The 27,269-nt window shown below is 42.3% G+C and overlaps 1 protein-coding gene across 3 annotated transcripts in view; it reads right to left on the bottom strand.

Annotated features, from left to right (window-relative positions):
* The window catches only part of LOC307013550 (E3 ubiquitin-protein ligase SMURF2), a 69,919-nt gene that overhangs the window by 31,928 nt on the left and 10,722 nt on the right, over window positions 1-27,269 (bottom strand). For all 3 annotated transcript variants that reach the window (XM_079640953.1, XM_079640954.1, XM_079640955.1), the window contains 2 exons: window positions 8,089-8,127; window positions 4,895-5,003 (listed from right to left, as the gene is read on the bottom strand). In XM_079640953.1, coding sequence (XP_079497079.1) covers window positions 4,895-5,003; window positions 8,089-8,127 — 148 coding nt within the window. The remainder of the gene's footprint in view (window positions 1-4,894; window positions 5,004-8,088; window positions 8,128-27,269) is intronic.

Raw genomic sequence — 27,269 nt, 5'->3', positions numbered from 1 at the left:
AAGTCGCATCAGCCAATAAATGCGTCGTGAAGAGGAAAAAAACGTATATAGGTCGCACCGGACTATAAGTCGTATTTATTCAGATATTTATTTTCAAATCCAAGCCAATAACAGACATTTACGGTAAACTGGAAAGGGAAGTTATTAACTACACAGGTCCGGTATGTTAACGCAACACATACCTTCTACCTGGAGGCTGGCTCTGCGAGTCGGGCTAGGGTGGCATGCTTCTACCCCTTGACGCGCTCCGACGGAGGACTGCTGGGACAGACGGGGCATCTCGGACGCACCCACTGAGCATTCGGCCGCTGGGCTGGTAGGGGTGGACCCTGCGCCGCACCGGACACAAGACGGCGGGCTAACAACAGACGGCTAACAAGCTAACAAGACGGCTAACAACAGATGGCTAACAAGCAGCTAACCCGGAAGAACCGTCCGCTCTCTTCTTCGTTTTTTTCAGTGGTACAGGAGCAGCATATAGTTGTCACAAGCCGAGAGCGCACTCTCACGGCTGTAGGACAGTTCTTGTCAAAAAGTATGAATTCGCATTTATTCAGACATTTATTTCACACTTAACAATTTAACACAAACGGTTATTCAGTTAATTTAACACAGAACAGGCTGAATGTCCGGTATGTTACCGGTAATTTAACACAAACAGTTATTCAGTTAATTTAACACAGAACAGGCTGAATGTCCGGTATGTTAACATAACATATGTACAGTTATTCAGCTACACAATAGCATAAGGAACATCGCTGGGAGGCTGAAAAAAAGAGGCTAAATTAACACGACGAGCCAAGTCTCGGTAAGCAAGTTAACGAAGCTCCCGATCTCATTCCACTTCACTGAATCCATTGAATTCTTCATTCTCGGTGTCGCTGCGGAACAACTCCGCCAACTCCGGAGGAAGACGAAGCACTGTCTCCTCTTCTGCGGGGCTGTCGTCAGACGCAGCATTATTTCCCGTTATCCCAGCCTTTCTGAATCCGGACAGTATGGTTTCGGTTGTCACAGAAGTCCATGCTTTGTCGATCCATCCAAGGGACTTGCTGGAAAGTTGCATGGCGCATCCTTCCCGTTGCCGTGAAGCTGTGCTCTCCATCCACCATCCACTCCTCCCACAGGCGACGCAAGACAGCCTTGAGCTCCGGTTCACGGAGATGTCGAGTGGCTGGAGTACTTTTGTTAAGCCTCCAGGGATGATGACAGGTATGGAGTTGCAAGCTTTTATTTTATCTTTGAACAGTTGCGTTATGTGCGCTCGGCATACTGTCCATCACAAGCAGGGCTTTGCGTGTTTTAAAGAAGCCGTCGGGACGCTTAGTGTAGCACTTTGTAAGCCAAACATTCATCATTTCTGTATCCATCCATCCTTTCTCATTCACGGCCACGGCAATTGTGGGGGGAAGTCGTCTTTGGCATGGTTTTGCGCTTGAAAATGACCATCGGTGGTAATTTCGATCCGTCTCCAAAACATGCAAGCACCACGGTGAAGTGTGATTTCTCATGACCAGTTGTCACTATATTCACACTTTTCTGCCCTTTCTCTGCGACACTTCGGCCCATGGGGATGTCAAACGTGAGGGGGACTTCATCCATGTTTATAATGTGATCCGGTGACACGTTGTGTTCAGTCACCTGCTTTGCAACAAACTCACGGAAACTGTCGATCTTGGCCTGAAAATCTGCTGGCAGTTTCTGACATACAGTTGTCCGTGCTCTGATAGAGAGCCGGTTCCGTTGCATGAAACGGTAACACCAGGACGGCCCGCCTCTGAAGTCGTTTATATTCATGTCTTTGGCAACTGCCAGGGCGTGGAGACGTACATGCACCGTTGACATGCCTCTCCCGGCAGCACGTTGCTCTAAAACCCATCTACTATAGTCGTTCCTCCAGCTCTGGCCATCTCGCCCTCAGCCCGCGATTCGCTTTTTTTGTTTTTTTCATGGCGGCAAGAGCAACCTCTGCTTTTCTCCAGTCTCTCACAAGTTTCTCGTTGACTCCAAACTTTCTCTCTGCTGCTCTATTGCCGTTTTCGGATGCATATTTCACAACCTGCAGTTTGTAATCTGCAGCATACGATTTTCTTTTTGGAGGCATTTCGATTTTGTTCAGTCTTTCTTTTCTTTTAATGTTAATGTTATTTTTTTCGGTGGTACAGGGGCAGCATATAGTTGTCACAAGCTAGAGCGCCCTCTGGTGGCTGTAGACGGTTCATGTCAGTCAGCATGAATTGACATTTAAAACATATATACGTCGCTCCTGACTATAAGTCGCAGGACCAGCCAACTAGGAAAAAAAGTGCGACTTATAGTCCGGAAAATACGGTATATAAAAACCTGTCTGAAAATGAGCTGATCAGATCTTGGTCACTTTATGATGTCATAACGATTTTTTGGCTCGTGTAACCATTAGCCAATACCAAGCAATGTAACGCCCGCCCACCTTATCACCTGCATCTCCTCCTAGAGCACCTTAGTGTTCTTATATTGCAATGTCAGCTCCCCATTTAACTATGCAGCCCCATCACGCACACAGTCCAGTGTGCGAAAAAGTACACGTCCCACCGTTCGGGGCGCGTTATTTACAATATCGGACAAGTAGATCTTTCAATAGACTTGTCCGGTGGACAAGTGACGTTTTTCGCCCTGATTTATTGACAAATTATTGATAAATTCAGTTTACAAAAGGCAGAACTCATTCGCAAATTGTACGTGTCCGCCATTGTTCGTTTAGAAATGTTAGTTACGGTTCTGCTTGTCGATTCCTAAGGAAATGCATCTCGCCGCTTTCTGTACAGTTACGGCCCGTCTACACTACAGGCATCAAAAAATCTTGAAGCTGGGCGTGTCTGAAGCTTGGCGATTTTTTGCGAGCAACGCGACCAACAACCAATCACATGAATCTCCCGTCCCCGACATACAAAGCAATAGCAATGTTAAAACGAAGTAAACTGGATATAAACTCTCCAAACAGGCGAAAAACCTACCAGTTTCACCCACTGTCTCTGCCACCTCCCTCCATGCCTGGTTCCTCCGGTTTGAATCCCGGTAAATAGTTCTGGTCGTAAAGAACCGGGTGATTTGCTACCGTAATATCTCGTTTGGAATATGAGGAAATGAACTGCGGTCTGGCTCTCCCAGCTTGCACGCGGTTTGATTGGCTGCGCTTGCACTGGCGGGATTTTCATAAACGGGATTTGATTGGCTGATGCCAAGCATCGAGCCTCAAAAGTTGAACATTGTTCAACTTTTGATGCCGATAGATGCTCGTGATGCTTGCATGCCATGCTCCCCACAATGCAGTTCGGCGAAGATTAAAAATCTTCTACGTCACCCCATTCAAGTGAATGGGCGAAGCGTTGAAAGCATTTTTCGATGCCTGTAGTGTAGATGTGCCGACGGTAACAGGAGGAACCAGGCATGGAGGGAGGTGGCAGAGACAGTGGGTGAAACTGATAGTTTTTTCGCCTGTTTGGAGAGTTTATATCCAGTTTACTTCGTTTTAACATTGCTATTGCTTTGTATGTCGGGAGCGGGAGATTCATGTGATTGGTTGCTCGCAAAAAATCGCCAAGCTTCAGACACGCCCAGCTTCAAGATTTTTTCATGCCTGTAGTGTATACGGGCCGACGCGGGCGGGAAGTGTAGCACAGTGGCAGGGTTGGGAAGCAAAACTCGGTTCCGAGTAGGAACAAGAAATAACAATTGTCCGGTCCCGGGATTGATAAGAGTTGTGAGGACAGGAAGCAAGGCAGAGCCCAGCGGACCGCAGCTCTCTCTCTCTATGCTCCGTATCAGCTGATCGCTGCATGGTGCAGCTCAGCGTCTCTCTCTCTCTCTCTCTTTCTACACACAGCGGATCCGCTGCCCGTTTAACAGCCTCATCTTTGTCAAACTTTCTTATGTTCTTTCTCTAACACGTAATGAAGGTTATTAAACGTTTTAGCTCCTGTCTTGTTAATATTGACCGCCATTTCCTTTATGAAGTGAAGCAGCCTCCCTGTGTCCTCGCGCTGTCCTCACATCCCCGGACCCCCCAGACTCGGAGGAACAAGGGATGTCAGTATTGTTTATGAAGCAGGGTATAGAAAGTACATTATTGAAATGAAAATACTATTTATTTACTTTTACAAACATTGAGCAGCTGGGCAGCTGCAGCATGTGTATTGCAGGACATGTGTAAGCGTCTTTGAGTTTTAAAAAAAGTGCTAGGCCTATAGGCTATAAATATAATGTATTATTATTATTATTAGGCCTATGTGTTGGACATGTGTGGTTGGACCCTGTCTCACAGGCAGGTTGCAGTGTAACATCAGAGGAGACTGGGCCAATTGTACATTCTCAAACTGCACCACTTAGAACTAACTAAACAATGCAGAGATTAGTTTTATATAATTGTATTCAATAACCGTAATAGATTAAACAGTATGAAGTGATTTGTAAATAGGAATACAGATTTGACTTAATGTTTTCATAAATATATTTTTCTCACAGTTAGCCATGGGACTTATTTTTACCCTCTCAAAAACCGGAATCGAGAACCGAAAATAACTGGAATCGAAAAGCAGATCCGGAATCGTTAAAATCCAAACGATACCCAACCCTATGTGTGATGCAGTAAAATCTTACCGCTCACTTACGTTAGCGGTGTCGTAAAAACCGTGGGAAAATGTCAAATACGATGGCGAAGAAGAAGATTCCAGTGGCCCCAATTTGTGTCCATTCTGGACAAGTGAAAAATGTATTCGGACAAGTAAATTGCCAAACTCAATTGTCCATGGACAAGTACTCTCTAAAAACGTTTTCTCACACTGCCACACACTGCATTTGTTTTTTATCTTTAATAAGTGATACAACATGACACACCGCCGCATTGTTATTAACTTACAGATCATAATGTTGATTCCACTTTGGGTCCAGCGTATTTCTCACAGTATCTGTTGAGTGACATTGTCCAGAGCCGTCCACCACCACTTTAGCAAATGGATCTGGTAACCCTGTAGAGGCAAGTGAAAAGGTTTCATTTAACAAATGTAAGAAAATAGTAATTTCCCCAATAAAGCTCTCATTGGGGAAATCTAAGGGATGAAATCAGTGTTTTAAAGTCAAATGAGGATTAAACATGCAGATGACATACAGACATGTTTGGAATGGTTACAATTAAAAAAGAGAAAAGGCAAGGAAATAATATTAAAATATCCTCAGTGAGCCCTATGTCTGACTTCTACTCAGCAAACAGAAGACTGAGGTTATCTTTGGTGCTCGTTAGTCTTTTTGCTCGAAAAGGGGGTCTGTTGAAGTTTGTCAGCACCCTTTTTACATTTGAAGAGATTCTCCTCAATCATCTATCATTCATATCCACCCTAAAGCAAACATAGACAACATAAGTCGTGTTAAGCGTAGTATGGAGCTAATTTTCTGCCATAAATCCACAAACAAACTAAACAGGTTTTACAAATGCCTCATGATTCACTAACAAACCCAATGTGGTTTGCAAATACAAAACACCATCTACAAACTGATGCATTTAGTTTTGCAAAGAAAAAACGTATCTATCAAATAAACACATACCATTTTTCTAATAAATCATTTTTCAGAGACAAATTCAGAAACACTTTTTTTTTACAACTACAAAACTTTTTCTTCTCACGGTGGAATATTACTGCCAAAAGTCATGTGACTTTTGGCAGTAATATTCCACCATGGCTGTGCTTGTCACTACCCGATCTGCAGCCCTGCCCTATCTGCAGTGCGCATGTGCGAGATGGTCCGCCATATTTGACAACTACATATGGCAACCCAAGTAGGACACTTGACACAGTGGCTTTTGGCAAAGCTCAAAAAGGAAACTCGAGAGAGATGCGTTATTGTTATTATAACGTGACTTCACTATTACTTAACAACTCTTTTTATTGGGTTCTTGTATTTGGGGTTAAGTACACTGTCAGAATAAGTGAGAAATGAATTTAACTTCTGTTAGACAGCCATATGCAATACATTTTTGCATACATTCACAGTAAATATTTATTCAGTACGATAGCTGTCTAACAGAAGTTAAATTAATTTCTCACTTATATTATTTCTATATATATTAATATTCCGCCGTGAGAATAACAAGTTTTGTACTTGTGAAAAAAAGTTTTGTACTTGTGAAAAAAAGTGTCGCACTTGTAAAAAAAAAAAGTGTTGCAGTTGTAAAAAAAAAAAAAGTTGTGTACTTTTAGAAAAATGTTATGTGTTTATTTGATAGATGCATTTTTTCTTTGCAAAACTAAATGCATCAGTTTGTAGATGTGTTTTGTATTTGCAAACCACATTGTGTTTGTTAGTGAATCATGAGGCATTTGTAAAACCTGTTTAGTTTGTGGAGTTATGGCAGAAAATTAGCTCCATAGCGTAATGGCGTTTTTGCACACAATCTTATTATGGGGTATTTTTGTATTGCTGATTGTTCTGAAGATTTGGGACTTTAAAGAGAGTCTTGTGAATACTGACACAGTATCAATCAATACTAAATATAGTAAATGTATTGAATTAATTGCCATTGTTCATTACTGTATTCTTTTAGTTTGTACTATTATTGACTGCTCTCTGAGCTAAATGGCCCCTCTAGGATGTTTTTTTTAACTTTTTAAGCTGCTAGTCTTTTACATCAACTTCTTGAATAGGAATCTGATAATGGATTCTCCCAGCTGCCTTTATCTATTGTTGGCTGTGTGACTGTGCATGCCGGTAAGTGTGTTTACCTGTGGGCACTGATACTTAATGCAAGTCAAACCTGTTCAGTCACCCTTATGCTTTAGTGGGACTACCCTCTTTGTAGTTATGTGTTTGTTTGTTTGTTTGTATGCATGTGTGCATATTAGACAAAAAGGAACTTGTCTATTGTCTGTATGCATGACTTCCAGGTTAAAGGAGAACCAAACTATGAGCTAAATAACCCGTTATTGCGGCAATAAAGTGCTTTTACTATGACCAGCAATCAAGCTAAAAATGTGGGTTGCTCGAGAGTTATTCTATTGTGCTAAATGACTCATCACTGAAACTAAATAGTATGTCTCGTTTTACATTAATGCTAGAGGATGACCTTGTCCTGATCAACCAACCAGAGGCTGACGAAATGGCCTGAAGCAAATGTTTAACTATCAGCAAACAGAAGTCAGACAGGAACCTTCCTCCCTCGGATAACCTCCAACTATCAGCTGTTAATGTATGCATGTGTACTTAGCACCGGTGTGTTTTATTCAGTCAGTTACAGCTCACTTTGATGGTGTAACACTTAAAACTAGTTTCTTCTTAGCTAGTCAGGATGTATTTGAACACCATGCCAACAGATTTCAGTTTTCTTATTTCCTTCATTACAATGTTAGCTTGTATTGACATGCCATGTAACAATGCTAAATTGTGCATTTCTTCTAATGTTATTAAAATGAAAGGTCCCCTATTATACTGTTTTACATATACAGTACATGATGGCCTCAGTTATATACAAAACATTTCTCTGAAGTGTTTGGCTCGAAATTCCAAAGAGATCGTGATAGTGATCAGGTGATAAGGTGGGGGGGGGGAGGGGTTACCTTGGTTGGTTGTTGGCTAATGGTTACACAACACAAGCCAAAACATCGTTATGACATCATGAAGTGGCCAAAATTGGATCAGCTCATTTTCAGACAGGTTTTTGGATTAAGATAAAAAGTGAGGGAATATTTTTTCCTGAAACTTTCAGAATCTCTTTACACAGAGGAGACACGTTCATGAAATAGTGTATTTTGCATAATACATGTAGGTGACCTTTAAGATATGATTTATGTCTGGTTTAATGATAGCTTCATTTTTTTTTAAATGAAGTCTAGTGCTTTAGAACCAGTGGATCAGATACATATTACTAGAAGTGAGGTTAGCAGTGGGTCTCTGTGCATGCCTAGCTCGTGGTGTTTATGACAGACACACAGCTCCTGAAAGACTTCATTTACAGCCCCGCTTCAAAAGCCAACAAGCTGCCACTGCTGACAAAGCCTATTCTAATGCACAAGGGAGGCCATGAAACAGAAATAGCAACATTTAAAAATAGGCTTTACTCACGGAAGAAGTCTTTCTTTGCCAGGTTCTTTGCACACAGGACTGGAAGAAAAAACAATACAGAAATGTGTTAATGTCAATGAGTTGGGCACACATTAGGAAATAAATATGAGATATTATAGGAAACACGAACGTAAAACTTGTCTGTCACCAAATATACAACGTCAGCTTTCAATGGTATAATTCAATGGCATAATTGAGCCTCAGAACATTGTCACAGCACAAGCGAGTACACAATCTGTCAACGATATTGTTCTATTCATATTATTTTTAAAGCACATATGTAATGCGTACATTTTGGGAAACATCTTCCTTGGGCTTTTCTCTGATAATATTTTTTGAAAAAAGACCATCTTACTCAATGATTTCATTATTTATCAACATTTCTCTTAGCTGTAAAACTTGACATATTTTTCTTTGAATAATTGCTGCTGTCTTTTTTGCCGACATATTGGTTTGTCCATCCTCACTATCCCGTCACAGGCAAGACTTAAGAGTGTCTCCTTGTGAAATATTGAGTAGACAAGCACTCATTTCTGTCTGAGGCAACTCCCTGGGGGTTTGCATCACAGACAACATACAATAGCTTTCAAAAGAGACAGAGAAGGTGGGACAGAAAGTCTGGGCTTGCCTGCTGTGTCTTCCCCCCTTGGAGCTGGGTAGACAATTATCTGACAATTATAGAGCGAGACAAAGCAGGCCAAGCAGAAACGATTAAGAGAGCAAGGGCCGAGAAAACTAACACGATAAAGGTTAAAAATATTAGAGAACTTTAAAATAAAGTAAAAATAACCATAACATGCTGACAGACCAGGATCCTTATCAGTTCTGTGTCAATGTGCTGCTTAACTTTGAGCAAAGAGACTAAACGTCAAGTGCTTCCAGCCAGCTATCCATTTTATAAACTCAATTATTTCTATTCCTGGCCAAAGGGAAGGCACTTCTCCATCTCAACACAGGTACAGGTGACCCCCTCTCAGGTGACCCCTTTCTTTCCAACCGTATCAAAACCTTAGTCTCTGCGCAAAGAGCAACTTCAACATGTTGTTGATCAGACCTTTTGCGGTGCCCAGGAAGCTTAATGAGATATAAAAAAGGCATTAGTCTGAAAATACGAGGTAAAAACACATATCACATATTTTTCTGCTTTTCATCTTCTTGGTATTACTTTCTGCCACGTCACTTTTTCTGCCATTTCCTAATACAGCCACAAGCCAGTGGAAATATCACAAGATTAGATGTTTAAAAAAAGGCACCGACATACCCAATACTAAATGGGATCTTTTCTGAAAACCAGACATGTAAAAGGCTTCCAAAAGGGAATATTGTCCAACATCTACAACATAATGCAAAGCCTGTAGTGAGAGTGCTATTGTATGCTGTCTGCATTATTTAAAGCAGCCAACTATGCACGCACTAGCCACATTTAGAAAATAAGAAACACAGTCTATACTTAGTGCTCAAAAGACAGAATCCTTTTGCAGTTATCTAACAGACGGTCAGAACGCTGGTGTTTTTTTTTGACCATTTCTTTTTATACGGGCTTAGTTACATTCAGACCCTGGAGGAATCATGTCAATGGGTTACACTTTAGATCATGTTAAAGCATGTGAACCTGCCATGATTCAGAAACAAGCAGCACTTCAGAAAAAAACACGGACAGGCAGAGGAAAACAACCTAGCATTACACCCATTCAATGTGGAGATCTTGATGGTGACCAAAATGACACAGTCAAGACAATTCAGACAGAATCACAACATGGGAAAAGACTCAACACAAACCAAATGACACCGAGCGGGCCAACTGGATGAACACTAACCATCAGCTTGTCAGGGGAAATTACACCGCCAAAGCCGACAGTCTGGGTGCAGGCCAAATCCGAGACAGCAAGAAAAGCCTCTTGTTGGACAAACGGACACTGTGTTGTCGGCAGACACGAGAAAAACAGGATGGACAGAGGCCTGACATCTTGGCAGAACATTTGTGGACAGAGAGTCCGACTCAAAAAGCAGCCCCCAAAGTGAAAATGGGTCCACATAACCCTTTCTGTGAATATATGAGCAGATTCTCTACACTTTGTGCAGCAGATGTTAAGCACAAGCATAATCCTATCTGTCGGTTTTGAAATGTTATTTAAAAAAGAGGCCCTGAGGAGATTTCTTGAAAACTGAAGTTATGTTCACATTTCATTTTAACAAAATAGATTGTGTGTACCCTTGTATGGAAAGCCGATTTAGCTTTTATTCATATCAATTCTTGATATCAAAAATGCAATTCTTACTAGTAATAATGTTTATTTCTGATATCAAAAATTTAATTTTAACTTGTTAGAATGCAAATTCTTGATATCAGAAATTCAATTGTAACTAGTGAGATTTGCATAGTTTTTCTCATTCATTTCAATGGGAGTAGGAATTTGAACTAGTTCACCAGTTTCTGACATCAGTAATTCATTTGTTACTAGTTACAATTACATTTGAACTAGTAAAAATACCAATTTCTGATATCAAGAATTATATTTCAACTAGTCGAAATGCCAATTTCTGATATCAGAAATACAATTTGAACTAGTTCAAAATCCTTTTTTGATATCAGGAATTCAATTGTAACTAGTTATAAATAAAAATTGAATTATAACTAGTAACAATTGAATTCCTGATATCAAAAAAGGATTTTGAACAAGTTCAAATTGTATTTCTGATATCAACAATGGAATTACTGATATCAGAAATTAGCATTTGAACTAGTTCCTACTCCCCTTGAAATTAATGAGAAAAACGATGCAAATCTCACAAGTTAAAATTGCATTTCTGATATCAAGAATACACATTACAACTAAAAAGATCAAGTTTTCGCATTCTTACTAGTAAGAATTTATTTTTTGATATCCTCCAGAAATTAATAAAAGCTAAATCGGCTTGCCATACCCTTGAGGTCCAACAAACGTGTCACAAGCTTTCCTTCCTCATAAAACATTAGCATTGCTGATTTATTCCCGGCTACTAAACTACTTCAAAACTGGTATATGAAATCAATAGCTTGTTATAACTCCTTTTTAGATTTTCCCAAAGCTTGTGTCACTGGGTTTGTTGTGGGTGCTCAGGACTGCTTAAGAAGCAATACTGGTAAGTAGCTATTAGGTTAAACTGAGTCTGCTGAGCAATAATACAGACTTGGCTCTCTAGTTACCAAACTATGCTAATGAAGATTAAGGGATTAACCTGCACTCTGCTCCACAGTCTCAGACACAATTGCCACAGAGGGGAAAGCCTGTCTCATTGTCACCCATGGCCTCTCGGCACACACAGCTGCACCAACAGCAGACTGCTGCTACTGATGAAAGTGACGCATGGCTTTAAAGGCGGCATACATTAGACAACGGAGCAATAATGACAACCAGAGCCAAAGTTATCAGAGATAAAATTACCAGGGTACTGCGAGTACCATGAGCAGTAAGGTTAAGCCATATGGAAGTGTGAGTGCATTAGCGTGTTAGCGTTAAGTGGTCTTTACATTAGAGAGCTGCATTATAAATGGGCTGATGAAAATGTAACTCCTAAAATCTGGAGTAGCCTATTATATAAAAGGCCCCTTTGCTTTTTGTCAAAAAGTCTCTTTTAATCTTCCAGCAATTTAGCAGTCACAATTTAAAAAACACTGCCAACACTACAAATTACTTAAATTACAAAAGAGTAGAAAAGTTAAAGAAAGTCAGTATATTTTGAAAGCAAAGACGGCCTGAGGAATGTTTAGAAAACCTCTATTTGATTGATTGTAGCCAATACCTCAACATATTTGAATATCAGTTCAGAGAAGCTCAACAAGGGTTTAGATAAACATGCCTAAATACGTGGATAATCTTATCTGGGTTTAGGAAGAATCTTCCATTGTGAAACCAGGAATCAATAAGGAATCACAGCTGATCCCAGCCTCCTGTGATCCAGCAGGCTTGCCAAGTGAGCATGGTGACCAGACTCATTCAGATCCTAACATGGAAAGCTAGTTCAACTCGGATCAACGATCAGGAAGCCCTGGGGGTCAAGCCGTCTCAGTGTGGACCATCAACCCCATCACAAACCCTCATTTCAACAGTAAGACAGACAATAGGCCTGGCTGAACCACTGTCCTGTAAACAGCTAAGCAGGTGATAACTGTGCCAAAGGACACTTTTATATTAATGGTGGGGATTCTGCAAATACTTCTTCTGATGTCTACTATACTAAAAGGCCTACAATTCATTCTCAGCCTTTTGTATCGACACATTTTAACCATAGAATGGTTTAAAAAGAAGGGCAGAGCTGAGTCATGCCCTTATGAGCAAACCTGTGTTTATGATTACTGTTTGATGGACTCACAACTAAGTTATTCATGACATTAGCTAATGTAGCTGATCTTCCAACCAGGTTAAGATCATTGCCAGGTGGGTGGCCATTCCTGTAACTTTACTAAAGCAAGATGAAACACAAGCTACCCTGCAGTATACAAAGTAATTACAATTAGCTGCACCTTTACCAGCTTTGACAAAGTCATATGATATTCTCTTCCGATCTGTGTGGATGTGACACCTTCCAACCGCTGTCTATCAGATTTCCATTTTATTTCAATATTTGTATTATCTTCTAAAAACACAAGAACACGTTTAATAGCTTTCTTTAAATGTTGCACTTATTATTATTATTACTGCTTTAGTAATTTGACCACCCAAAGTTGCTCTGGTGTTAAACCAAGCTGGAATTAAAGGTCTAGACTAAAAGACTAAACTATGCTCCTTTGTTTATTAAAAGGACCTGATACAGCTGCTGTTTGGGACCATGTGTAGGTGTCTGAAACAAGTCATAAATCAAAAGGAACAGTCCCACTAAAGCGAGCCTATCCATCTGAGCAAGCAGCATGCTGAGATAATGCCTTTACCACTGTCTGCTTGCTGAGAGGAGGAGCAGACAGACCGTGGCCTGTCGTTGACCCAGACACATTATGTTGTCGGCTCCAGAGGTCGGCTATAGCTTCCCATCCCCAGGGGAACTGGTGTTTTATACCATTTAAAGCACACACCTTTAAGTTTGGAATTGAGTGTTTCCAATTTATAATTTCTCAATTACTTTTTATTGTGTGTAATATCATTTGGTATTTCAATTAACTAATAGTGAAATGTTTTTCAAATATGTAATAACCTTCATGTATTAATAGACCCTAATGCTAGTCTTGTCCCAATGAGACCATCCTTTATTCTGATTCCCTGTGAATGGATGAAATAATAATTTACCCTAAGATAAGGACATCACATATTAACAGAATAACTTTTACCATTTCACCAGCTCTCCAGTGACAGTCACCGTCATGACATCTGTGTCACTTCCCTCCGTCTTTATACTGTATCTGACCAACTTCAAATGTGTTGTGGCTTTACATGTGCATGAGTGGGCTTCATTTACTTTACTTCCCTATAGGGGTGTAACGGTTCGGTTCGTACCTCAGTTTGGGGGTCACGGTTCGGTACGGGTTGATGTCAAACAAAAAGGTTTCATCAAGCTGTAAAACTAAAAAGAATGTCTTGAAAATATTACATCATAAATAATAAGAAAGTGTTTCAAGAGTGCATAGTCGTTGAAAAACATATGCCAAAAGCTTCCGTTATTTATTTTGGTCTCACGGCTTTCATGTCTATTGGTTTATTAAAAACAGCGGGGATAAGTTGTTGAACTGCTGTTGTCTTTTGCCGGGCTCCGTGATTGGCAAATCTGGGTGATGTCTTCTGATATGATTTAGCATGTTTGGCGTGTGTTGCCATTAGCATACCACACCACTATCGAACAACGCCGACACACCGTCCTCGTCCGATCCACCACTTGCACACTTCATCGTTATTGTAGTCCACAGGGAATCCGAAATGTTCCCACACAGCTGATTTAAAAGAAGAAGGTGGATTGTAGCTCCTGTGTGTTATCTGAAATCGCCATATTAACTTTTCTTCTTCTTTTATTTTGTTCGTTTTGTTGTTGTGTTTCTTCTTGTTCTTCATTTGTTGTTTAAGGGCAGCTGGCAAACAGCTTTTAGGCGCTTTGTATCATCTCCGTCTGTCTGACTACAAAAAGTTAACCTAAGGGTTAGCATTAGTTCTGGTCAAAGGCTGAGAGGTAAACAGTCAGGAGCATTGTTTTCTCAGGGGAATCACCGTTTGCAAACGCCTCACTCTGGCCGTTGAGGAAAAGCGTAGACGGTGTTCAACTCATTTAAACCCGAAAAAGGGGGCTCTTTTTATAAACAGCATTCCAGTTTGAGAAAACAGGTCATTAAGATTGATATTTAAAAAGAAAACAAGAACATATTTGCTATAAATGCTGTTCCAACTCACATTTAGTCATATAATAAAAGTTGAATTAATCTGTCATTTTTTCAAGGAGCCATTATTGACATTTAAATAAAAAAGAATGCTCTGAAATGAGTAAAAAAACAGATCATTTTTTTTTATAATAAGATTAATATTATTTTACTTTTTTTAATTATAAGAAAATAATTATAGTATTTTTGATTTTCTAGATGGATGTAGGTGTTAAAATGCATGAAGGGGGGTCAAGTGAGAGAGGACAAAGCATGATCAGAAGGCCTGAAGGTCGTAGCACTGTAAATTCATTGTTGTGGGAAAATAATATTTTGTTTGCTAAGAAAGGAGATGACAAGACAAAAGGTAAATGAGCTATATTCAAGCTCACAATAGGGAGTGATTTCCAGTGTACAGCACACTGAACCACCAGCATGCCTCTTGCACACATTATCAGACCACAGAGCTGGGCCGCTCTACCCGAGACCAAAGTGTTTGTGGTCAGTGAGCGATTGTGTGACTGTGCACTGCCAACCCTGCAGTCAAGTATAGCCAGTTAGTGGTCCATTTGTTCAATTCATTCTCTGGAGCCACGCTAAAAGGACAGGAAGCCAACCCGTTCTGCATGCATATCCAGTTGCTGAGCTTGGATGCTGATATTGTCATGAAGAGTTCTTACGATCCAGTCTTTTCTGTTTCATCTTTAGTTTAGTGCATATTTGGTTCACAAATATCCTGTATATAAGGACAGGTTGTGACAAAGGAATATGTTTAGTTAGTTTTGTGTTACACATTTTGAGTCTTAATCAGTGAGTGCAAAAGCCAAACCAGGAGTCGACTTCAGGATGTGACTCTGTAATGAGCCAAGGTGTTTGTTTACTGCTGGGCTGGTCTTTAATAGACACAACTCTACTCTCATAAATGTGAAGTATTACCAAATATTAGCATGGTCAACAGTGTGGTTGAGGGTTGTTTCAAAAGGGAAATATTTGACAGTGTGACTTTGGCTATAAAGCATGAAAAACGTATCGGAGCTACAACCCCGGCTTAAGGCTACATCATCCAGGTGGGTAAAAAGGCTCCTGTTCTTGCTATTCTTAAATTATTGATTGGCAAAACTTCTTCCCAAAGAACTTTCTGACACAACAATACAGAGGTATAACTTTTTTGCAATGATGCAATAGCATAGAAAGGTCTAATGGCCTAACAGTCCCTACTTAGAAACAGGAACCTGCCACCTCAGCAGAGAATGGAAAATGTCAAAGGTGAGTCACTAGCATTTGAGACATGTGGCCATAAACTAGAACATTTTAAAGTTCACTTAAGTGCATTATTCCAACAGTGACAGGTGGTAGTTCTCAGGTGACTTCACTTACAGAAATGTGTAACAATACACTATCAAATTGGGAAGATTAAAAATGCAATTAAAAAGTCACACATAGAAGGAAGGAACACCCCTAATTGTATAAACATCAGGTTATCAAGTGATGACATGTGCATAAGGCCCAAAGCCAGAATTGGATTCCCCTTTCCTTTGCACACACACATCCCTCCTTTACAAACACTATTGCTTAATTTAAAAGGCAATCTTCGCTAGACAAAATAGGCCATCACAATAATCACTGTGTCCCAGTAGGTTTTGTTTTGAGGAGAAAGAAAAATCTGTCTTTGTCTCAAAAATGGAGTTTAACAAGAAAAACATTTAGATTTATAGGAACGGACTCATTTTAAAGTTTTTTTTAAAAACAGCCGCTGACATCCCCCGACTCATTAGTGACAGTCATTCAGATTGGCCCATGTCCTTCGCCCTTGTTATGACTCTTTCTACAGCCCCATGCTGTCTCATTCACAGCATTGTTCAACAGTTAAACAAAACACTTCCTCTTCCCGTCCTCACGCCTCCCTGGCGGGCCCGCTCACTCACTCACTGAGAATAATGTTGGAAAATGTCAAGCACGTGGTGCACTGTGTGTACGTGCCCAACGTTATGCTACAGCGGAGAGTACACACTGCGAACAATAATGAAAGTGTGGTATAAAGTAGCGTTTATGGGTATCCAAACTTGGGCAGTGTGGCAAAACTTGGGATCTAATCTACATTGCACTTCCTCTGGAAAGCCATTACTACATTTCCCAACCTCAGCCTTTCTCCAGCCCAGTGAATGCTCAGGATGCCAATTATGTCATTCATCTGAGAGGCCAGCCGTCTACAGCTGACACTCCCCCTCCTCCCTGCTCCCCGAGGAGACGCCAACAATCTGGAGTCAGGAATCTGGAAGTGGAACGTAGTCACTACACAGAGGAGGAGGGCTGGGTTGGAGAGGGGTGAGAAGGTAAAGACAAAACGTTCATCTGGAGGCATCTAGGGTGGAATAGAGAAGAAGGGAGGGAGGAATGTGAGGAGGGGTGGAGGGGAGGTCCATCTAGAGCCACAAATCTGAGGAATGCAGACAGTCGAGGGGGAGAAAAAGAGTGAAATATGGGAAAGCAGAGGAAGGGAAGAAAGAGGAGAAGTTGATTTGGAGCAGGGAATTTTGATAGTGATGACATTAAGGAAACATTGGAAACACTAAGGGAGGAGAAGCAGGGATGGCGAAAAGCGATAAGAGACGACAGAGGAGAGATAAGACTAGAATATACTAGGGGTGCGCCGAATGGGAAATTCTTGGCCGAAACCGATACCGAAAATAGGAAACAGTTGGCCGAAAACCGAATGCCGAAAGGCCGAAAATGATTAATAGAAATATATAGAAATATATATATATCAGGGCTCGACATTAAGGGCTGCCCGATGGCCCGGGGCCATCTAGTATTTAACTCGGGCCATGAAGCCTCACCTGCTGGTTGCCCGATCGGGCAATCTATTATACCAGTATCATGCAGCTCGCGGATCCACTAATGAGTGACCAGACAGTAAAACTAAACATATCTATAACTAGTTTAGGTAGTTTGAGAGGTGATTAAAATAGCTACGTGTGATATTCTAACCTGAAGTGTGTGTTTTGTCCGCTCACCGCTGCATGTGATCATGCAGAGCTGCGTGTCGACTCGTCAGCAGCAAAGATCTCTCTGTCCCGTCAGATTAGACTTCACTCGCGTTTATGTCCATATCGATCAGATCTAGCTAGTTCTAGCTAATGATATGACTACCTGCTTATTAAAAGACACCGTGACCTAAACAATAAGTGTCGCTATGCAACCGGGTGAGGCTACAAAGTATAGCGCAGCATTATGCATTTGTTTACATGCCTACCGGAACCCCGAGGCATTACCAACAGATCAACGCACAATCAACCCACACAGCACATCTCTTTCTCCACATTAAGTGTTAGACATTAGAATGGACTACTCTTGTCTGTCACATACTCTTCTTGTCTGTCACATAAGTGGCGCAACTGAAGCGGTATTGCGCTAAAGGGAAATTATTTTGACCGGACATTTTGACCGAAGAGATTTAGATTTGCTTGCTAACGGGAATTCTGACGTTGTGTGTACTTCGCGGATGCACTCGGCTGCTCGGGTCTGCTCGGTCAACTTCTGGATGAGGAGGCATTCCTTCGACCAACTTACAGTAGATAACATTACAAACATTTTTAACAGGGGCCATAATAGCCTAAATAATGTTTGTTTTGGCAGTTATAGCTGCATGTAATGTTTTCTACTTTTTTACATCTGGGAAGGCATTTGCCTTCATCAGATGGAAAGTGTCTTGACAAATAACTTAAGTATTTATTATAGCTATGCAGGGCATGCAAGCGAGCAAACACAAACAAGTGAAATGAAGAATACAATTGAAATTGTAATATTGTGGTGGTTCATCTTATAATTCAGTCTAGAGAATGCACCAGACAGCATCTAAGACCTGCAAAAATCTAAATGTTCTAGGAGGAGGCCCCCCAAACCCTTCGTGCGTTATTTCGTCCATGCGCATTTTTCAGGGCAATCTCTATTGGGCTCAGGGCCATCTGTAAATTAGCTTAGATGGCCCACAGGGCCATCTCCCAAAATCCTTAATGTCATGCACTGTATATATATATATAGAAATATATATATAGAAATATATATATATAAATATATATATATATATATATAATGTATACATTTTTTACCAATGTTGTTCAGCTACCTGATTATGGAAAAAGACATGATTATGGCAAAATGTAACTTAAATAATAATCACTATTATGGGTCCATAAAACATTTATTCAGCACTTTTGAATGCATACAGTACATTAATTCCAAGTCAAGTGCATTTTATTTTCTCTGTAGGATAACTAAAACAGAGTGCATTCAGAACAAAGCCAAGGTGCTTTAAAACTGCATAAACATCTAGGCCAGTAGAGCTACAACAAAATAGTGTAAATAAAGACTGTAACAGCCAGGCCTTCAACAACAACAAATGCACCTATAAGTTTGGTAACCTAACGTGTTGTTGTGATGACGTAATCAAAACGCGGCGACAAGCACGGCACGCAACCATGCTCGCGGCTGGCTCACAGCCAACATGTCTGCCGCTTGGAGATATTTAAAAATATCAGAGAGAGAGGCGCGGATTGCGATTTGTAAAACGTGTTCAGCTGACATTTCTCGAGGGGGTGTAACTGCAAAGACTTTCACCACTTCGGGATTACTCCACCACAAATCAAAACACCCGGACAAATATGCGGAGTATGATCAACGTAACCCTGTTCTCTGACATTCGGTGATATTTCGGCCGAAAGGGCCTTTTTAACCATTTTCGGCCGATAATTTTCGGTGGCCGAATATTCGGTGCATCCCTAGAATATACATTTTTGGATTGGAAATGTATGGATTTGATATTTAATGTTTGTCAGGTTAACTTACAGGTCTGCTGTAAAATCACCAAAGTTGTATTAAAAGGAGGATGTCTCAAAACCTTTCAAAGTAATTGTCTGCCATTTATTTAAAGTTCAACCATGTCAACTTTAATGAACTTTGTTTAGTTATTTTTCATGCTCAGAGCTGCACATAACTGGTGCACAGGTGCGCATGCGCACCCGCCGCCAAAAAAGGAGCACCAGATCATTTGAAAAAAGCGCATTTGCGCACCAACATTGAGAGAGACAGAGAGACATGAGAGAAGAGAGAGATAGAAAAGAGAGAAGAGAGAGATATTTGCGAGTTGCATAAGAACTGGTAAGACGCGTGACTACGCCGTACGACTGCTTCATGCGCTCCCTGCTGCAAGGCACGGGCGCGCCCCCCCCCCCCCCCCGTTGACATTTCGCGATGCAGAGGGCTTCATACTCCACTAGCACCCACCCCCACCCCCCCGTTGAAAATCGTGATACAGAGGATGCGCATCAAGCAACATCTCCAGTATCCAAAGCCATCGAGTCCATAATCTTAGATGCCTCTCTGAAATAAAACCTAATCAGTTTTCTTTTTGCTTTATAAGGAATGTTTCTATAAATGGTGCTTGGGATCACATTACTACATCAAAAACAGATATTTCCTGACATGAATAGGAGGCATAGAGCGACTGAAATTGAGAACAGAAGGAATACACTAAAACAAGTTTTTAGGTGGAGGCATGCCGCCATATAATGACCAGATGGAGGGTTTCAATGGTAGGAAACCGAAGAAGACCGGTGACATGAAGCAGAGAGGAAGGGATGGGGGGGTAAAGAAATGAAATAATTAAGGGGGCGGAAATAAGCTGGAGGGATTCAAGCTCACCTCAAGAGTGAGTCACAAAGTAAATGTAATATGCATACAGGAAGCAGGCGTTAGATTTAGATACAGTCCGGTGTAATATCATACCACACCAAAGTCGTTCCCATATGACTCATTCGGTACACTTACGGCATTTCGATGGGGGTGGCCTTTCATCTGTGTTCTGCAGTCACTATCAGCTTGACGTATTGCATACCCCATTAATGAATCATTAAACTAAGCTCTCACATAAAAAAAAATGGAGAAGGAGGAGTTATCCACTAAAGCATTTGATAAGCAGTGTGTCTAAGTACTTAGGGCTCTTGAACGTAGAAAAAATACCAACGAAGATCAGGTTATTTGTTTAACGTGTGTACCTACATTTAAAGTGTATTGGGCTGCAACTGCTGCCAAAACCTACACTGAATGCTGTGCTTGAATGCATCGTCTGTAGATGCACACGGAGCACTGAAGCGGTTCCTGCTGCTCATGCGTAGATGCAGAGCTGAAATGAATTATTTCATCTGCATTTGCTTTAGATAAAAGTTTGTTCAGTCTCTGGCTATACCATAAATGAGTTGTACAGTAACTGTCTCTGGAATGCAGTAAAGGCTGATACTTCTCAGTATTAAAAGCCGGAGACCATTACATATTTCACACAAGGTCAACTCATGCAAGTTTGGACTAGAAGAGGGTTTTCTTGCATTGATATAAGGGGCAGGGAAGGACTAAAGAAGACAGCAATTACATCGAAAAGTATTTTGCTTATTGTGATTAGGTGGGTTGAAGGTTTCAGGGTGAACCAAACTGCAATTAGCTTTCACCATAGTCCAAAAAAATGCCAAAATGTGGGTTCAGACCACCTCGGTTAAAAAGTAACTATTTGTTAACACATCCAACTAGTTATGTTTTGGATTCGGTTTGTTTGTTTATCCATAGGATTACGGAAAACTACCATTTCAGAACTGATGTTACCTACTGTAACCCGGCTTCTATGAGTAAATGGCGTAGCCCTCTAAGGCTATCGTTATTGGGTAATCCCCCTGCGCAGCACTGAAACACTTCTAGTCCACGCCCACCCGCAAGGTGGGCCCCACCCTCGGGCTTCCTTCCGGTATAAATAGGAAGGAGGCCCGACAATCTGCTCCCATACAAAATAACTTTTCTTCAGCTATTCGTAGAGCTAGTGGGGCCCAGCACTTAGAGGGCTACGCCATTAACTCAAAGAAGCTGGGGTTACAGTAGGTAACCTTAGTTCTATTTCGTATATGGCTTCGCCCTCTAAGGCTATTGCTATTGGGTTAAGGGCGAAGCATGATAGTAGTAGTAGTAGTCTGCGCCCCACTGGGTCCGCCCGGCACTAGAAGCACAGACACACCTGCTCAATAACACCCCATGCCTGTTGTGCCATGCGTAATGGCGCATCACTGTCCCTGGAATATAGCATAACATGAATATTTTCCATGAGGGGACGAAGGACAAGACACTCCGTACAGGGTGTTTCAGAGAGGAATGGGAAACATTCCTCAAATACAATTGAATAAATGAACAGGGGGAAAACCAAGATGCAGCAGTGCAAATGTCTTCTACTGACATTCCTCCGTGCAAAGCCGCGGAGGAGGACATTCCTCTGGTGGAGTGCGCATTGATATTCCCCGGGAGATCCACCCCAGAGGAGACATAAGCCTGTGACACAGCTTCACACAGCCAGTGTGACAGCCATTGTGCAGACTGAGGCTGCCCGATCGAGCGCTCTCTATAGTGCACAAACAGGCGCTGAGAATGGCGCAAGGCAGCCGTGCGCGCCACTAGCAGGACAGCGCGCGCACAGGACAGAGGAGATGAGACGCGGCTTCTTCCTCCGACCTGTGAGGAGGGGGAAAGAAGCCATCCAAAGTGATCACTCTCGACTCTAAAAGAGCTTGTGATGACCTTTGGCATAAAAGCCGGGTTAGGGCGTAAAACAGCTGAACTGCCATCTTCTTGGATCCGGAGGCATGACGGAGCCACAGAGAGAGCAGACAAATCACTCACCCTTTTCGCTGATAGACCCAAAAGTAATACTACTTTGGCTGACAACAGTTTAAGGGGAACCTGGTCTAAAGGTTCAAATGGGGCTTTGCTTAGTGCGCGTAACACCAAAGCCAAATCCCACTGAGGCGCCAGTGCGCGTGACACAGGTCTGACTCTCCGTACTCCTCGCATAACACGGCTGCTGCGCTCTGCGAGCCCCTCTGTTCAATTCGCCGGGAATATACATTGCTCTGATAAGAGCAACGTGTGTGCGCACCCAGAACAGCAGCCGCCTGCGCAGACCGTACTCCTCCCTGGTGATTGAGGTAGGCTGCTTCCATAGCCGTGGCCTGTTGTCTGTGCGAATCAACACATTGATTGTACAGCAACGGGGCGACTCCCCCGTTTTTTTCCGAGATTTAGAAAGTAGAGTAAAAACCACGCAAGACACTGTTCCTGGGATGACAGGAGTGTTTCTTGTATCGCATGGAACTGCTGAGGGGGGAGAGGCTTCTCTGTGATGTGCCGTAATGGTCGTCATGGTGACGAGCCACGCCATCACCGCCGCTGCCCGTGAGGCAAAAGGGCTGCGAGGGAGTTTCCACACGCTGCATTTCACTCCGTCTCTCATCATGAGGCGCGTACACACCCAGGGGATGAGAGGTGTGTGCATGCTGTCCACACGAGGCGTTATAACGGTGCTCGTGGGTTATTATGACCGTGTGTAGGAGGCATATCTGGGACAGAGGAATTCCGCGAGCTCTGCAGTTTATAAACCAATAGATTAAAAACAGCAGGCTTCTGCAGCGAATGAACCACCTCTGGAGTCCCCCTGTTGGAAGAGACCCAGGGGTATTATCACGTGACCAGCTGACGCCAACGCAGAGCAGCTGCGTCACTGAGAGGGCTGTGTGGGTTGTGACACGCCGGAGGAGAGCTGTCAGTTCTTCCCCTCGCTGCCGCGAGAGTCGCGCTCTCATGCTGGCTGAGTTTAATTCCACTCCCAGATAAACGATTGTCTGAGAGGGAAGAGGACAGCTCTTCTTCCAATTTATTATGAAACCCAGGCTTTGACAGATGCGATACGAGATGTACCGTCTGTAAAGCGACTTCCTCCCTGGAGCGAGCCAGCAAATAGCAGGTCGTCCAGAGAACACCACACTCTCATCCCTCCTCTGTGTAGTGGTGGCAGCCTTCTCTACACGAAAATGCGAGGAGCGAGGAAATATCCGAACGGCAGACGATTGTCTGGTCTGAAATTCTCTGAAATGAGAAAACGCAGGAATTTCCTGTGTTTCGGGATGATGGGTATGTGGAAGTATGCATCCTTCAGGTGGAAGTGAACCAGTCGTCCTGGTGAAAACATTCCAGCACCTGTTTGATCGTCAGCATGTGGAATACTGACAGATCCAGGATGTCTCATTCCCCCAGTCTTTTTCGGGATTAGAAAAATAACGGGAGTGAAAACCCCTGATTTTCCTCCCTTTGAGGAACCCTGGAAATATCCTCTTTCAACAGGAGTTCCAGCAGCTCGGATTGGAGCGCAAGACATAGCTTCTGGGAGGACAGGAGTGTTTCCTGTATCCCATTGAACTGTGGGGGGAGGGGAAGAGGCGAACTGCAGAACGTATCCTCTGCTGATCAGCCTGCTCATCCATCTGTCCATCAGACACAAGCGCTGCCACTCTGAGAAAAACTCTGAGAGCGGGCGCACGTGCTCGAGATGTGTTTTTGGTCTTCATGGCAACGAGCCACGCCAGAGCCCCTGCCGCCGCTACACGCTCAGGGGATGGATGGAGGTGTGTGCAGGCCAATCGTCCTCGTCGGCCGCAGCAGCTAGGGCGTCCGCTCTTCGCTTCCGGTCGGCTGATGGGAGACGGGCACAATGTGAGCAAGCGACCTGCTGGCTGAGACCCGCGTCCGCGTGCTCTGGCCCCAGGCAGGATTCGCACATTGCGTGCTGGTCATAGCTCATGATATATCCTGAGCCACATGAGGGACAATTTCGGACGCAGTTGTTGCTCATGATGTTTAATGGTTCTGTGCTTCAGTAACTGCCGTGGTTTGCTGAAGAAAAGAGGGAGCAGATTGTCGGACCTCCTTCCTATTTATACCGGAAGGAAGCCGGAGGGTGGGCCCCACCTTGCGGGTGGATTACCCAATAGCGATAGCCTTAGAGGGCGAAGCCATATACGAAATAGAACTCAGTTTCAGACCTAACAAACTGGCACATATACGCGTGTTAGCCTGCCGTCAAGTTGTACCATACACTGCCAGCTCTTGGACACATGAGCATACTAAAGCCCACATGATAATGACTAGGGAAGGTGCATGTCTTTTAAATGTGTCATTTATTAAAACACACCAAACAGAGTGAATGACAGCTGGAGATGATACTTCTCTATTTATGTAGTTTTTCTATTTACTGTCACGTTAACAGAAGAGCAGAGCCTGAGGAGCGACCTCAAAGACGAGTGGGAGAGAGAGAGAGATGGGGCTGTTTTTTTCCATGTTTCCTGTCACTCTGTATATGAATGACATGGAGGAAGGTTATTTGAGGCTGCAGTAGTTTTCCTCATCTCTGTGTATGCATAAATATTCAGCTGAGCCTGGCGGAGTTTGATGGTGGAGTCCAAGGCTTTTTGTTGACTGTGGGCGGAGAGTGGTGATGTGCAGCGCAGAGGAGCATCTATAAAAAGACTGCAATAACCTGACACTGACCACTGTTAGAATACATGGACTGATCTCCTAAAGAGGACTATAGTTTAGTCAGGATGGGAAAACATTGTCGCATCCAAAAATATGAACTCTTTTTCTCAAGTTCGTGCAAATCAGGCCGTTATAACTGACTCCCACACATTATGTCAAAACAGCCAGCATTCTTACCAGCATCCAATTTCAAACTATTTGCTGAACCCTGCCCATCTCTATAAACGTTTAACAAAGCATTAATTTGTGCTGCAGTTCAACAGTTATTTTAAGAAACAGATTCAAACTCTACATCTAGCTCACTGTTCTACTGTTCTATTGCAATGTATGTTGCATCAAAAAAACCTTAAAGTCTCCTCAGTGTCTATATATAAAATACGGAAATTATCTGTTGGTTCGCAAGGATGTTAATATTCACCCTGATTACCAAAACATGCCCATAGTACAACGGCGCTGTCCAAGCCACCCGATCCTCATCTCCAGGATAAAAACGCTGCATCACTAACATCGTGCGACTGTCTCTCTCCCACACAGAAACTGAAAACACACACTCAAAGCGAGGGGTGTGCAATATGAGTGTCAGTGTGTGTGTTTGTACGGTAGACATGCTGAGTGGTCTACCAGACACGCACACACACATTCACAAAAACGGTGGTGGTGGGCAGTCTGACTGCAGAAACAGTAGCAGCAGCACATTGAGGGGGAGGAAAGTGTGATCCCTAAAGTCTAACCTGCCTTCCTGTTTCAATTGGGCTTGAAAAAGCAACCACTGAAAAGTGAAAAACTTTTTCCTTATTCACAAGCGATTTTCTTTTGGAAAAGATGCAGCAGTATTTTCCCCAGAAAAGACTCCTAAGGGTCCCCAAACAAACATTGACAAATACTAAGTACTGCACTGTGGTGAGGGACCGGTACAGGAAGTGTCTGTGTGCACGTGTGCGTGCATCACAACTTGAGAACAGATAGAGAATAAAAAAAGAAAGCTGGAGCCACAGCGACAGAGTCGTCTGTCAGCTGTCTGGACTAGATCCGGGGCTAAGTGAGGGTGAGGAAGGAAGATAGAGAAATGACAGAGATGAGGGACATCCTGTTCAAAGAGAGTGATAGACTAAAGAGAAAGAAAAATATGGTGAGGCTCTGCAGAGTTCAGTGAAAGTAAGGGGGTAGGCAAGATGCAGCTTAAGAGCAAGGGCAACACTGCAGAATCACATTTGAAGACCAATTACCTTCCTTTTCGCATGTTCCAAATTACATTTTTAAGAGACAAGATTTTGCCTCATAATTCTCAGAGGCTGTCAGAAACATTAAGCTCTCGACGTATGAAAAGAAAAAAGGTGATTTTTTTTTCTGTATTCTGCAGGAAAATCCTCCTGAAGCACTTGGAAAGTTTAATGTATTCTGCATATTGAAGACCACCTCCTTTCCAGTCAGAGGATGTTATGCAATAGTGAGGTGTTCAGTCTTTCCACTTCCCTGCTCAAAGTACACTGATGCCACCAGGTTCAAACGTAATAGGAAAAGCAGATAAAACTAAGGACAGACTGAAACAACTAAAGTCTTATAATAAAGATGTAGAAAGCTATAGTGAATGGCATGCTTATGGAATATATCGTGATGCACAGTCGTATAAGAAACCAGTATAGAATAACAAATGCATACCATATATTGTGTTATTAGTTTTACATTCATCTGTTTGTTTTTTTTAAAGTCAGAACAAGTATTCCCTGGGCCTAGCTCTCAGATAAATACCATATGCACAAAAGGTTTTAGTCCAGCAGAAAGCATGTGTGTTGCGTGGTAAAAGGCAGGTCATGAGTGGAGAACAGTAAAGCTGAGTTATGAGACTGGCAGCGCCCAGTGAGATTTCATTACCGAGTCAGTCTTCTCATATGCCAAATTCTTCCTCAAACCCAGCGCTGTTTGTTGAGATACAAACGCAGAGCCTGAAAATGCTTTGCCAGCTTAATTTAAAATGTTTCAAAACAAAACATCAGGGTAAGATATGATATCAAGTGGCATGCATCTAGAGTTAAGAGGGTTCAGCTGACATCGCTCCACAGAAATGCTTCTTGTTGTCTGCTTTTCTGTGGTTATGTTAAATGTGCCAAGTCTAATAGGAAAGTCCACAAGTCAAGTGAAAAGCGATGTATCAATGAAACAAAAGGGTGTATAATTCGATACACCTGAGACCCGGGGGTTCCCCCACAGCGTGGAATACGAGCAGAGAGGGGAAACAGAGATGACCACAAACTGTGCCGAGCTCTGTATTCCCTCTTCATCCGCATTATGGAATTACATCCCCTGTAAATCTGCATCAGCAAGGCCAACATCCCAAACAAAAACACATACCAAGGGCTTCATTTCATTTGAAGATATATAGAGTAGGAAAGCGGGAAGTAAGGCTCCTGATAAATACTGAGAGTCGGGAGGCTGCAATACTATAATATGTTTTTGCGGATAGTGAAAA

The sequence above is a fragment of the Notothenia rossii genome, assembly GCF_949606895.1.
Source record: "Notothenia rossii genome assembly, chromosome: 1".
Lineage (NCBI taxonomy): Eukaryota > Metazoa > Chordata > Actinopteri > Perciformes > Nototheniidae > Notothenia > Notothenia rossii.
The sequence above is the reverse complement of the archived record's forward strand: the minus strand, read 5'-3'. Positions and strand labels throughout refer to the sequence as shown.